We start from the raw sequence: 15,511 nt of genomic DNA, 5'->3' as shown, positions 1-15,511 counted from the left end.
TATGGACAGCAAGTAGTGGGCAGAGAGAGAGAGAGAGAGAGAGAGAGAGAGAGAGATCAGAAGGCATAAGAAAAAGTATCTGCATTTGATTGTTTACATTTGATTATTAACAATCCGGGGAGGGTGTTAGTTTAGGGTTGTAGCTGCCTGGAGGTGAACTTTTATTGCGGTTTTGAAGGAGGATAGAGATGCACTTTCTTTTATACCTGTTGGGAGCGCATTCCACATTGATGTGGCATAGAAAGAGAATGAGTTAAGACCTTTGTTAGTTCGGAATCTGGGTTTAACGTGGTTAGTGGAGCTCCCCCTGGTGTTGTGGTTATGGCGGTCATTTACGTTAAGGAAGTAGTTTGACATGTACTTCGGTATCAGGGAGGTGTAGCAGATTTTATAGACTAGGCTCAGTGCAAGTTGTTTTACACTCACAATACTTGATTTATTTTGTTAAAACCAAATGGGACCAAAAAGTATTTAATAACAACTTTATCAAATACTTTTTGGACCCATTTATCATATCATAATATCATTATAATAATGTTTTTATGAAAGCAAATAAATCCCTTCTTTTTCTTGTTATTCTAATGTGCAACCTAATGATTAGAGCTACACATATGAATTTAAGTAAAAAAAAAAAGAAAAAAACCCTCCAAAAGTATCTTTGCCTCACCAGGTGTATAGTTCACCACACGTCACTGGTTTGCATTAACATGCCAGAGGCGGGTCACCTTGGAGACCTGCTGCGGGTATGGGTACTAATATTATGTGTGCTAATATTAGCACGCTAACGTTTTATGTTAGCATTTTAGCAATTTCTTTAGTTTCAAATCTAATAATCATTAATTTTGTTACTTGATGCCATCTTAGAAGTATGTTAGCTACTCCCCAGTTATCATGCTACTGTTAGCATGCTAACAGTTTATGCTATAATTTCAGCTAATTTTGTACTTTCTAACCCAATAGTCATGGATTTCGTTACTTGGCGCCATCTTGTCTTAAAATCCTCCAACATGGAAGCTAAACGATTGAAGAAGTGCATTACAGTAGAGAGTAGTAGAAGACGGCAGCGACATGTTGAAAGAAGAAGATGATGTGATCTTTTCTCCTCCACAGCTGGCTCCATCCTGAAGAGGGAAAAGCGTCTTTGTACTAGGAGGGTGCACTTCGAGAAAGTGACGGTGTACTACTTCAGCCGGCGCCAGGGCTTCACTAGCGTGCCCAGTCAGGGCGGCAGCACGCTGGGAATGTCCAACCGACACAGCTGGGTCAAACAGTTCTCCCTCGGGGAGTTTGCCACGGAGCAGGAGAGGCTCCATAGAGGCATGCTGAGAGAGCACCTGAAGGAGGAGAAACTCAACTCCATCAAAGTCAAGGTAAAGTCACTTGCTGTTAGGGCCCTAAGCTTTTTCTTGCCCTAAACAAAATTGTTTTGTGGCCCCATTTTGGGTTTTAGTATTACTTGTGTCACATGCGAGGGGTTATAGTTTTAGCGGTATAGCAGCAACGCAGCCATGTCCATTCTAACGCCAGGGTTAGGGATACATTGCTAACTTAGCATCGCTTCCAACGCGACCATCATGACAAATGTGCGGCCGTATTTTTAAACCATGTTAGAATTTATATTGTAGCCAAAACCTTTCCCCTAAGTTAGTTCTAGAAAACCTTTGTTTTTTTCATTGTTTTGCCCAGTTATTCTGTGTTATGTATATATACATACATATACACTGTACATACATACATACATACATACATATATACTGTACATACATACATACCGTACATATATACACATATATACACATATATAAATACGCGTTGCATGCAGTGAGAGGCGACGGGCTGGGCTGGCAGTACTTGTTGTCCCCCGGCTCAAAGCCTGCATGTTGGAGTTCAACCCAGTGGACGAGAGGGTAGCTTCCCTCCGCTTTCGGGTGGGGGGGACGGGTCCTGACTGTTGTTTGTGCTTATGCACCAAACAGCAGTTCAGAGTACCCACACTTTTTGGATTCACTCGAGGGAGTACTGGAGAGTGCTCCGTCAGTTGATTCCCTTGTTTTACTGGGGGACTTCAACGCTCATATTGGCAACGACAGTGAAACCTGGAGAGGCGTGATTAGGAAGAATGGCCGCCCGGATCTGAAACCGAGTGGTGTTTTGTTATTGGACTTTTGTGCTCGTCACAGATTGTCCATAACGAACACAATGTTAAAAAATAAGGGTGTCCAAATGTGCACTTGGCACCAGGACACCCTAAGCTGCAGTTCCATGATCGACTTTGTAGTTGTGTCATCGGATTTGCGGTCTCATGTTTTGGACACTCGGGTGAAGAGAGGGGCGGAGCTTTCTACCGATCACCACCTGGTGGTGAGTTGGCTGCGATGGTGGGGGAGGATGCAGACCTGGCAGGCCCAAACGCATCGTAAGGGTCTGCTGGGAACGTCTAGCAGAGTATTCTGTCAGAGAGAGTTTCAATTCCCAGCTCTGGAAAAACTTTGAACTTGTCACGAGGGAGGTGCTGGACATTGAGTCCGAGTGGACAATGTTCTGTACCTCTATTGTTGAGGCGGCCGATTGGAGCTGTGGCCGCAAGGTTGTTGGTGCCTGGATCGGTTCGCAGCCGAGTGTGAAGCGACTGGGATGAGAATCAGCACCTCCAAGTCTGAGTCCAAGGTTCTCGCCCGTAAAAGGGTGGAGTGCCATCTCTGAGTTGGGGAGGAGATTTTGCCCCATGTGGAGGAGTTCAAGTATCTCGGAGTCTTGTTCACGAGTGAGGGAAGAGTGGATCGTGAGATCGACAGGCAGATCAGTGCGGCATCTTCAGCAATGCGGACGTTGTATCGATCCGTTGTGGTGAAGAAGGAGTTGAGTCTGAAAGCAAAGCTCTCAATTTACCGGTCGGCTTTGGGTTATGACAGAAAGGACAACATCACGGGTCCAAGTGGCTGAAATGAGTTTCTTCCGCCGGGTGGCGGGTCTCTCCCTTACAGATAGGGTGAGAAGATCTGTCATCCAGGAGGAGCTCAAAGTAAAGCCGCTGCTCCTCCACATGGAGAGGAGCCAGATGAGGTGGTTCGGGCATCTGTTCAGAATGCCACCCGAACGCCTCCCTAGGGAGGTGTTTAGGGCACGTCCGACCGATAGGAGGCCACGGGGAAGACCCAGGAGACGTTGGGAAGACTATGTCTCCCGGCTGGCCTGGGAACGCCTCGGGATCCCCGGGAGGAGCTGGACCAATTGGCTGCGGAGAGGGAAGTCTGGCCTGACCTCAGATTAGTGGAAGAAAATATATATATATATATATATATATATATATATATATATATATATATATATATATACATACATACATACATATGATGAAGCCTACTCGGATGAGAGGCGAAATGTCTTTTAAGACTAACCAAACAGTCCAGTTGCAATTGATGGAATGCACTGAGATGATATATCTGTATATGCAGAGTGTATATAAAACGTTGATGGAGGGTTTTAAGGTTACAATGGTGACTCCCATTGTCAAGTGTAACTTCAACTGCATGGGTTTCCTACACTTTAAAAGGGAAGGATTTGACCTGACTCAGGATTTCACTCAGTTTGCGGATTTATTGACCAGCAAGGTGAAAAACCTTTAAACATACGAAAACAAAGTATTAAACTCAAATCAGTATTTACACAAACTCAACAAAGCACATATACTCGGCAAAATAATATATTAAACATGTCCTATATTAACCATTGCTCATTGAGTCAAGCAAGGCAGGTGGGCAAAGGCAAATACTGTAAAATGTAAGCATTAAATAAATGGGTTGTACTTGTATAGCGCTTTTCTAACTTCAAGGTACTCAAAGCGCTTTGACACTACTTCCACATTTACCCATTCACACACACATTCACACACTGATGGAGGGAGCTGCCATGCAAGGCGCTAACCAGCACCCATCAGGAGCAAGGGTGAAGTGTCTTGCTCAGGACACAACGGACATGACGAGGTTGGTACTAGGTGGGGATTGAACCAGGGACCCTCGGGTCGCGCACGGCCACTCTTCCACTGCGCCATTAATAAACAGAAGCCCAGTTCTATTTGTAGAACCATCCACCCTTAAATTAACCTGCTTTTTCCTTGTATCTTAACCAAGATCATTTTACATATTTGATTCTATATTATGACAATTGAAATCACAGCACGGTGGGAGAGGGGTTAGTGCGTCTGCCTCACAATACGAAGGTGCTGAGTAGTCTGGGGTTCAATCCCAGGCTCGGGATCTTTGTGTGGAGTTTGCATGTTCTCCCCGTGACTGCGTGTGTTCCCTCCGGGTACTCCGGCTTCCTCCCACCTCCAAAGACATGCACCTGGGGATAGGTTGATTGGCAACACTAAATTGGCCCTAGTGTGTGAATGTGAGTGTGAATGTTGTCTGTCTATCTGTGTTGGCCCTGCGATGAGGTGGCGACTTGTCCAGGGTTTACCCCGCCTTCCGCCCGATTGTAGCTGAGATAGGCTCCAGCGCCCCCCGCGACCCCGGGAATAAGCGGTAGAAAATGGATGGATGGATGGAAATCACACCATGAATTCAACTGAAATAAAGTACAGTAGACAGATTTGACTACTTGCATAATTCACCTTAAACTAATTCAAATAAGCACACAATTTACCAACTGCAAAGCAGTCAAAACAGCGTGACCTTTTGACCTCTCAACAGGCAACACATTTAACAAACAGTTCATGATTTGTTTGCTCCATCAGCACAGACGTAGGCTTCTGTGTTCCAAACAGTTAGTTTGGGCCCAGTAAAAGGATGTGAGCTTACCGGTAGCCTCTTTGACCTTTTCCTTTTCCAAATGCGTTTTAGTCCAATGATTTAGTATGTGATGTTGCTGCTCTGCTGCCATCAGCTTCTCTGCAAGACCACTGGACAAAGTTCTGAGCAGCCAAACTTTTATGGAGTGCTGGCGTGAGCTGCCAATTAGGCTGATTGTGCTCCACTGTGGAGAGGTGAGGCTGGTGTCATCAGCACACGCTCACAGGCCAACCTCCCCCCACAGATCGCCGCATCTTTCAAGCGTTTATCATCTTTAAAATCCTAAAAAAAAATCTAATCATATAAATGTGTGTTCTTGTCTTTCATAATGATTGTGAGCAATAGTCTAAAAAGTGCAGTTCCCCTAAAGCATGGGGGTCAAACTCTGGCCCGCGGGTCAAATTTGGCCCGCCGTGTAATTTCACTTAGCCCTTGAGGCAATATCAAATTAACACTAGAGCTGGCCCACTGATTATATTCAGCAGCGGTGCCACGGTAAGACCGCATTCACCGTTTATTCTCATACTTGCCAACCCTCCTGGGAGACTCTCAAATTTCAGTGCCCCTCCCAAAAATCGTCACATCCGCTTTTCACCCAGTCCAGCGAATGCTGGCCCAGTTACATAATATGTGCGGCTTCAACACACACACACGTGAATGCCACGCATACTTGGCCAACAGCGATACAGGTTACACTGACGGTGCCCGCATAAATAACTTTAACACTGTTAGAAATATGCGCCACACTGTGAATCCACACCAAACAAGAATGACAAACACATTTTGGGAGAACATCCGCACAGTAACACAACATAAACACAACAAAACAAATACCCGTAATCCCATGCAGACCTAACTCTTCCGGGCTGTAATATACACCCCCGCTACCACCAAACCTCGCCCCCCCAACCCCGCCCGCCTCAACCGACGCACGGAGAGGGGGGGAGACACTGATGAACAACTTTGTTCGATAATGAAAGATGCCTCAGCTCAAAGCCTGAGCCCCGACATTAATGAACTAGCATCCAAAAAAAGATGGCAGGTATCTGGCTTGGGCACATCAGATTAGATCAATGTGTTGCAAAATGAGCAGTTTAAAGTCCTGAATGGTTGGTTTATTCATTGTTATTTTATTTTCTAATTTACTAGCCTGTGGAAAAAGTTAATGTTGATATTTAACTCAGAAGGCTGCAAATAGAAAAGAGGCATAACATTTTTATTTAAATTGTATTTGATATGCCATTGATATTTTTTAATTATTATTATTATTATTATTTGAAAATCGATTTTGCATGTCACTATAAAGTTATACAAGCCTTGCTTGTTCAATATTCAATGCAAAACTTGTTTGGGTCCCTATTAAAAGGTTAATTTGTTCAACCTTGGCCCGCGACTTTGTTCAGTTTTAAATTTTGGCCCACTCTGTATTTGAGTTTGACACCCCTGCCCTAAAGTGTCTTAATGTTGTGACTGAGGGTGATAGTAAATGGTAAATGGGTTATACTTGTATAGTGCTTTTCTACCTTCAAGGTACTCAAAGCGCTTAGACACTATTTCCACATTCACCCATTCACACATACATTCACACACTGATGGCGGGAGCTGCCATGTAAGGCCCGAACCACCATCAGGAGCAAGGGTAAAGTGTCTTGCTCAAGGACACAACGGACGTGACGAGGTTGGTAGAAGGTGGGGTTTGAACCAGGAACCCTCAGGTTGCTGGCACGGCCACTCTCCCAACCGCGCCATGCCGTCCGTGGCGTAGGATATTTCTGACACTAGTTTTTTTACTGTTCAAAATGAACTACTTTCACAGTCAGTCTTAAAAATGGAACCATTTGCATCTTTTGCATGTTATTCTTGAAGTTGACCAAGAACGGCACAGTTGAATCCGAAGAGGCCAACACTCTCACCGCCGAGGACATTTCCGATGACGACATCGACCTGGACAACACGGAAGTGGACGAATACTTCTTCCTGCAGCCGCTCACAACTAAAAAGAGGCGGGCTCTGCTGCGCAGCTCGGGCGTGAAGAAGATTGACGTGGAAGAAAAGCATGAACTTCGGGCCATCAGAATGTCCCGGGAGGACTGTGGCTGTGATTGCAGGATCTTCTGTGAACCTGAGACCTGTGCCTGCAGCAACGCAGGAATCAAGTGCCAGGTCAGATCCTCCATCTTGCTTCACTGTCTCAAAGATTTTCCGTCTTTGTTGTTTAACTGCGTCACAATCCTCTACTTATTTGATTTATTTAGCCTTTATTTAACCAGGTAAAATCCCATTGAGATCAAAGATCTCTTTTACAAGGGCGAGCTGGCCAAGAGGGCAGCAGCAAGGTTGCATTAAAAAGAGTAAACAACACATAAAACATCACTTTTACAACATTAAAACTTGCTGACATAACACATGTGCATGCAGACAAGGTAGACTGAACGTTCTACTTCAGGGGGCTGTTGCGTCTGACCAGTCTACCTCTCAGGGAATTAAAGTCACTGGTCAATCCCAAGTTCTTTCAGATGATATATATTCAGAGTAAGAAGGACCATCAAGACAGAATAGGAATATTATCATGTTTTACTGAAGCTTCAGGAGACCAGCCCACATCAATACAGTCATACCGTCATCTCGGGATGGTCTAACATTCAAACAGGAAGAGACAACTTCTTGAATACGCAAACAGCCCCCACCCTCTCCAGAAAGGAATACAGGCTCATTGTTCTACTACAGATAAGATATAAGGGAGTACTCCAACTCCTACATTCCAAGTCTTCAAGGTAACACACACAGTTTACTTGCGGACATAAAATGAAAATATAGAAAGAGTACAAATGGAAAAACACTAGCTGATTTAACCATGACTATGAATAAAGAAAGAACTCTTAAACATATATGCATTTTCCACAGGGGTCATTATAAAAGTGACATTGTAAAATACAATAACAAACTGATGTGAGAAAAAGTTGAAATATTAATACTATTGTTGATTAATATTAACACAAAGCTTTGCCTTTAAATGATTGCAGTCATTTTTATAATCAGATTGATCACATTTTTGAAGTTGGATTAATTATGAATAATCAAAGGTTAATTGTATCATTTAAATGTACTTAAAAAAAGAGCCCAATATTTGCGCACAAACAAGAACATTTTTTAAAATGTTTTACCGTCATTTATTTGTTCAAATTGTGAACAAATGAACAAGTAGATTAATAATCAATTTTTTACAGTTTGTCCCTCATAATGTGTACAAAATAATAGGTAGATAAATGACACAATATGTTACTGCATACGTCAGCAGACTAATTAGGAGTCTTTGTTTGTTTACTTACTACTAAAAGACAAGTTGTCTAGTATGTTCACTATTTTATTTAAGGACTAAATTACAATAATAAGCATATGTTTCATGTACACTAACATCTTTTGTTACAATAAAGCCAATAATGAATTGTTTTGTGCTCCCCTTTATTTCGAAAAGTATCTCCCGTAGTTTTCGGAGTATAAGTCGCACCGGAGTATAAGTCGCACCTGCCATAAATGCATAATAAAGAAGGGAAAAAAAAACATATATAAGTCGCACTGGAGTATAAGTCGCACCTGCCGAAAATGCATAATAAAGAAGAAAAAAAACACATATTTAGGTCGCACTGGAGTATAAGTCGCACCTGCCGAAAATGCGTAATAAAGAAGGAAAAAAACATATATAAGTCGCAATAGAGTATAAGTCGCACCTGCCGAAAATGCATAATAAAGAAGGAAAAAAACATATATAAGTCGCACTGGAGTATAAGTCGCACCTGTCAAAAATGCATAATAAAGAAGAAAAAAAACATATATAAGTCGCACTGGAGTATAAGGCGCACCTGCCGAAAATGCATAATGAAGAAGGAAAAAAAACATATATAAGTCGCATTGGAGCCCGGCCAAACTATGAAAAAAACTGCGACTTATAGTCCGAAAAATACGGTAAATACATTTTGGTACCGCTACCAAGATAAGCCATCCACAGATCAAATAAAGGAGCCCGAACAGTGAAATGATAAATGGTGTGCTTCATCTGCATGTGCACATGATTAATGCCATACTTCTTTTTGAGAGTTGAAGTACAAAGAACCAGATTGAAGTTGACTTTCCTTCAGGTGGACCGCATGTCCTTCCCGTGCGGCTGCACCAAGGACGGCTGCAGCAACTCCAGCGGCAGGGTGGAGTTCAACCCCATCCGAGTGCGGACACACTTCCTGCACACCATCATGAAGCTGCAGCTGGACAAGAGTCGTGAGCAGGAGCAGGCTTCCCCCGCCAACGGTTACCACGGCAACGACCCTCTGGAGCAGTCTCAGCACAGGTTGGACTTCGCTTTGCCCAACGCCGTCGCTCAGAGCGCCGGCGAGATGGAGGAGCCGCTGGAGGATGAGGATGAGGAGGATGAGGATGATGATGAGGATGAGGATGATGAGGAGGAGGAAGAGGAGGAAGAGGAGGAGGACAGCAGCAGCGTTTTCAGCTGCATTTCTGATTCCAGCACTCACAGTTTAGCCAACAGCGACTCAGAGGAGGAGGAGGATGATGAAGAGGAGGAGAGGTCAGACTCGGGTCACAGCGAGGTGGTGCCCTTGACCCCTCTGCTGGGTTACGGCAGCACTTACCTAACAAACTCTTCCCCAGGTGACTACTATCAGCTGGGGGCTTCTAGCCCCGCCCCTAACGGCCAACCAGCCGAAGCCCGCATGACCTCATTCCAAGAGCCAATCAGCCCAGGTGTGTTTTCCAATCAGCCCGTTGATCAATACCCTCAAGTCTCCACCTGTGTCACACCCCAGCAGGACCAGCTGTCCAGAGTGGACTTCATGAACCCGCTAGAGAACCAGACACAGTTTCACAACTTCTTCAACAACAACACACAGCCGCGCAACATGAACACACATGAGCCGACACAGTTACACAACATGAACACACATGAGTCGACACAGCCGCACAACATGAACACACATGAGCCGACACAGCAGCACAACATGAACACTCATGAGCCGACACAGTTACACACCATGAACACACATGAGCCGACACAGTTACACAACATGAACATACATGAGCCGACACAGTTACACAACACAAACACACATGAGCCGACACAGCCGCACAACATGAACACACACGAGCCGACACAGCCGCACAACATGAACACACATGAGCCGACACAGGTACACAACATGAACACACATGAGCTGACACAGTTACACAAGATGAACACACATGAGCCGACACAGCCGCACAACATGAACACACATGAGCCGACACAGTTACAGAACATGAACACACATGAGCCGACACAGCCGCACAACATGAACACACATGAGCCGACACAGTTACACAACATGAACACACATGAGCCGACACAGCCGCACAACATGAACACACATGAGCCGACACAGTTACACAACATGAACACACATGAGCCGACACAGCCGCACAACATGAACACACATGAGTTGACACAGCAGCACAACATCAACACTCATGAGCCGGCACAGTTACACAACATGAACATACATGAGCCGACACAGACGCACAACATGAACACACATGAGCCGACACAGCCGCACAACATGAACACACATGAGCTGACACAGCCGCACAACATCAACACACATGAGCCGACACAGCCACACAACATCAACACACATGAGCCGACACAGCCGCACAACATGAACACACATGAGCCGACACAGTTACACAACATGAACACACATGAGCCGACACAATTACACAACATGAACACACATGAGCCGACACAGTTACACAACATCAACACACATGAGCCGACACAGTTACACAACGTGAACACACATGAGCCGACACAGTCGCACAACATGAACACACATGAGCCGACACAGTTACACAACATGAACACACATGAGCCGACACAATTACACAACATCAACACACATGAGCCGACACAGTTACACAACATCAACACACATGAGCCGCCACAGTTACACAACATGAACACACATGAGCCGACACAGCCGCACAACATGAACACACATGAGCCGACACAGTTACACAACATGAACACACATGAGCTGACACAGCCGCACAACATGAACACACATGAGCCGACACAGTTACAGAACATGAACACACATAAACCGACACAGCCGCACAACATGAACACACATGAGCCGACACAGTTACAGAACATGAACACACATGAGCCGACACAGCCGCACAACATGAACACACATGAGCCGACACAGTTACACAACATGAACACACATGAGCCGACACAGCCGCACAACATGAACACACATGAGCCGACACAGTTACACAACATCAACACACATGAGCCGACACAGCCGCACAACATGAACACACATGAACCGACACAGCCGCACAACATGAACACACATGAGCCGACACAGTTACACGACATCAACACACATGAGCCGACACAGTTACACAACACGAACACACATGAGCCGACAAAATTACACATGAACACACACGAGCCGACAAAATTACACATGAACACACATGAGCCGACACAGCCGCACAACATCAACACACATGAGCCGACACAGCCGCACAACATGAACACACATGAACCGACACAGCCGCACAACATGAACACACATGAGCCGACACAGTTACACGACATCAACACACATGAGCCGACACAGTTACACAACACGAACACACATGAGCCTACACAGTTACACAACATGAACACACATGAGCTGACACAGTTACACAACACGAACACACATGAGCCTACACAGTTACACAACATGAACACACATGAGCCGACACAGTTACACAACATGAACACACATGAGCCGACACAGTTACACAACACGAACACACATGAGCCGACACAGTTACACAACATGAACACACATGAGCCGACACAGTTACACAACATGAACACACATGAGCCGACACAGTTACACAACATGAACACACATCCTGACCTGAACTTACTAGCAAGCAGTACCAAGAAGTTGCCTCTACCGGCCGTGTAAAAGACAACATTCTCTGCTCTAAGGATCAAGTTGTGTTCTTTTTAAGGAGGCCCATTCATGGCCTTTTACGTTCGATTCCCAAGTGTTTTCATCAGCGACATCCCGGATTTAATCCCCACTGCAACTTTGAGGACATCACGCCGTGCGATGGCTCTTATATTCCAGCAGATATCTTCTTTTCTATGTTTGTGTGAAACGTGATTACCGTCGCTTGGTTTGCAATTGCTTAGGAATGAAATGTAAACGTAATCTTATCTTGTACACGATGAAGCGCATGCCCTTTTTTGTGTGACTGGCAGGGGAACAAATGCTGTCTGACGGAAGACAACATGGAGTCCATATACAAACCCCGTTTCCATATGAGTTGGGAAATTGTGTTAGATGTAAATATAAACGGAATACAATGAGTTGCAAATCATTTCCAACCCATTGAATATGCTACAAAGACAACATATTTGATGGTCAAACTGATAAACTTTTTTTTTTTGCAAATAATCATTAACTTTAGAATTTGATGCCAGCAACACGTGACAAAGAAGTTGGGAAAGGTGGCAATAAATACTGATAAAGTTGAGGAATGCTCATCAAACACTTATTTGGAACATCCCACAGGTGAACAGGCAAATTGGGAACAGGTGGGTGCCATGATTGGGTATAAAAGTAGATTCCATGAAATGCTCAGTCATTCACAAACAAGGATGGGGCGAGGGTCACCACTTTGTCAACAAATGCGTGAGCAAATTGTTGAACAGTTTAAGAAAAACCTTTTCTCAACCAGCTATTGCAAGGAATTTAGGGATTTCACCATCTACGGTCCGTAATATCATCAAAGGGTTCAGAGAATCTGGAGAAATCACTGCACGTAAGCAGCTAAGCCCGTGACCTTCGATCCCTCAGGCTGTACTGCATCAACAAGCGACATCAGTGTGTAAAGGATATCACCACATGGGCTCAGGAACACTTCAGAAACCCACTGTCAGTAACTACAGTTGGTCGCTACATCTGTAAGTGCAAGTTAAAACTCTCCTATGCAAGGCGAAAACCGTTTATCAACAACACCCAGAAACGCCGTCGGCTTCGCTGGGCCTGAGCTCATCTAAGATGGACTGATACAAAGTGGAAAAGCGTTCTGTGGTCTGACGAGTCCACATTTCAAATTGTTTTTGGTAACTGTGGACGTGGTGTCCTCTGGACCAAAGAGGAAAAGAACCATCCGGATTGCTATAGGCGCAAAGTTGAAAAGCCAGCATCTGTGATGGTATGGGGGTGTATTAGTGCCCAGGACATGGGTAACTTACACATCTGTGAAGGCGCCATTAAAGGGGAACATTATCACCAGACCTATGTAAGCGTCAAAATATACCTTGATGTTGCAGAAAAAAGACCATATATTTTATCAACCGATTTCCGAACTCTAAATGGGTGAATTTTGGCGAATTAAACGCCTTTCTATTATTCGCTCTCGGAGCGATGACGTCACAACGTGACGTCACATCGGGAAGCAATCCGCCATTTTCTCAAACACATTACAAACACCGAGTCCAATCAGCTCTGTTATTTTCCGTTTTTTCGACTGTTTTCCGTACCTTTGAGACATCATGCCTTGTCGGTGTGTTGTCGGAGGGTGTAACAACACGAACAGGGACGGATTCAAGTTGCACCAGTGGCCCAAAGATGCGAAAGTGGCAAGAAATTGGACTTTGTTCCGCATACTTTACCGACGAAAGCTATGCTATGACAGAGATGGCAAGAATGTGTGGATATCCTGCGACACTCAAAGCAGATGCATTTCAAACGATAAAGTCAAATAAATCCCCAGGAAAGACCCCCAGGAAAAGAAAGCGGATGAGGGTATGTCTACAGAATATATTAATTGATGAAAACTGGGCTGTCTGCACTCTCAAAGTGCATGTTGTTGCCAAATGTATTTCATATGCTCTAAACCTAGTTCAGTTGTTAGTTTCCTTTAATGCCAAACAAACACATACCAATCGTTGATTAGAAGGCGATCGCCGAATTCGTCCTCGCTTTCTCCCGTGTCGCTGGCTGTCGTGTCGTTTTCGTCGGTTTCGCTTGCATACGGTTCAAACCGATATGGCTCAATAGCTTCAGTTTCTTCTTCAATTTCGTTTTCGCTACCTGCCTCCACACTACAACCATCCGTTTCAATACATGCGTAATCTGTTGAATCGCTTAAGCCGCTGAAATCCGAGTCTGAATCCGAGCTAATGTCGCTATAATTTGCTGTTCTATCCGCCATGTTTGTTTGTATCGACGTCGCTATGTGACGTCGCAGGAAAATGGACGGGTGTATATAACGATGGTTAAAATCAGGCACTTTGAAGCTTTTTTTAGGGCTATTGCGTGATGGGTAAAATTTTGAAAAAAACTTCGAAAAATAAAATAAGCCACTGGGAACTGATTTTTAATGGTTTTAACCCTTCTGAAATTGTGATAATGTTCCCCTTTAATGCTGAAAGGTACATACAGGTTTTGGAGCAACATATGTTGCCATACAAGCAACGTTACCATGGACGCCCCTGCTTATTTCAACAAGACAATGCCAAGCCACGTGTTACATCAACATGGATTCATAGTAAAAGAGTGCGGGTACTACACTGGCCTGGCTGTAGTCCAGACCTGTCCCCCATTGAAAATATGTGGCGCATTATGAAGCCTAAAATACGACAGCGGAGACCCCGGACTGTTGAACGATTGAAGCTGTACATCAAGCAAGAATAGGAAAGAATTCCACTTTCAAAGCTTCAACAATTAGTTTCCTCAGTTCTCAATCGTTTATTGAGTGTTGTTAAAAGGAAAGGCCATGTAACACAGTGGTGAACATGCCCTTTCTCAACTTCTTTGTCACGTGTTGCAGCCATGAAATTCTAAGTTAATTATTATTTGCAAAAAAAAAAAAAAGTTTATGAGTTTGAACATCAAATATCTTGTCTTTGTAGTGCATTCAATTGAATATGGGTTGAAAAGGATTTGCAAATTATTGTATTCCGTTTATATTTACATCTAACACAATTTCCCAACTCATATGGAAACGAGGTTTGTACATTGCGCTTGTTTTTGTTGACTGTTCTATGCTTTTCTATGGCTTGAAGAGCATGACTTTGTACATTGGGAGCAGAAAAGGTCAGATTGAAGCCTTCAGTGGAGGCCAAGAGGCATGCAGATGTTGTTTATCAAGACTTGAATGGTAGATAAGTGTTTTTTTTCATTCAGGGATATTCATTAAATAGCACTTTGAAATGTCTCCAAACGTTCAGATCCAAATTCCTACTGAACACACTAAGTAACATCTAAGTGTGTATCTAAAGTGATGTGATGATGTGTTTGCTGATTATGGATGTTTTCAGATTGTAATGCTCCATCGGTGCAATAATTATCCACTAATTATATTTGCTGCGTAACGTTGCCCTTACAAATTTCCACCGCTTGCATCAAAAAGATGACAATCACAGCTTAGTAAAAGAGGATTCTTATCAAATTAATTAGTCGATATGAGCCATTGGAAATGGAAAATGCACTTCTTAAAGTCACAAAAGAAATGTCTTAATAATCACAATCTTGCAGACATGTTATTGGAGTTTTATTAGTTTAGAGCAGATTCATTTGGCCAAAGCTCACAGTGTGAGGGCGACAGTAGATACTAAGATGTTGTCATTTATTCTCCAATATTTATCTTGA

At 43.9% G+C, this 15,511-nt stretch overlaps 1 protein-coding gene across 2 annotated transcripts in view; it reads left to right on the top strand.

Moving 5' to 3' along the window:
- Positions 1-15,415, top strand: part of csrnp3 (cysteine-serine-rich nuclear protein 3) — an 82,944-nt gene extending 67,529 nt beyond the window's left edge. For both annotated transcript variants that reach the window (XM_061971688.2, XM_061971687.2), the window contains 3 exons: positions 1,111-1,370; positions 6,660-6,956; positions 8,930-15,415. In XM_061971688.2, the coding sequence (XP_061827672.1) occupies positions 1,111-1,370; positions 6,660-6,956; positions 8,930-11,812 (3,440 nt within the window). In that variant the 3' untranslated portion in view covers positions 11,813-15,415. The remainder of the gene's footprint in view (positions 1-1,110; positions 1,371-6,659; positions 6,957-8,929) is intronic.
- The last annotated feature ends 96 nt before the right edge of the window (positions 15,416-15,511 follow it).

The sequence above is a fragment of the Nerophis lumbriciformis genome, linkage group LG13, assembly GCF_033978685.3.
Source record: "Nerophis lumbriciformis linkage group LG13, RoL_Nlum_v2.1, whole genome shotgun sequence".
NCBI lineage: Eukaryota > Metazoa > Chordata > Actinopteri > Syngnathiformes > Syngnathidae > Nerophis > Nerophis lumbriciformis.
Note: the sequence above shows the minus strand (reverse complement) of the source record. Positions and strands in the feature narration are given on the sequence as shown.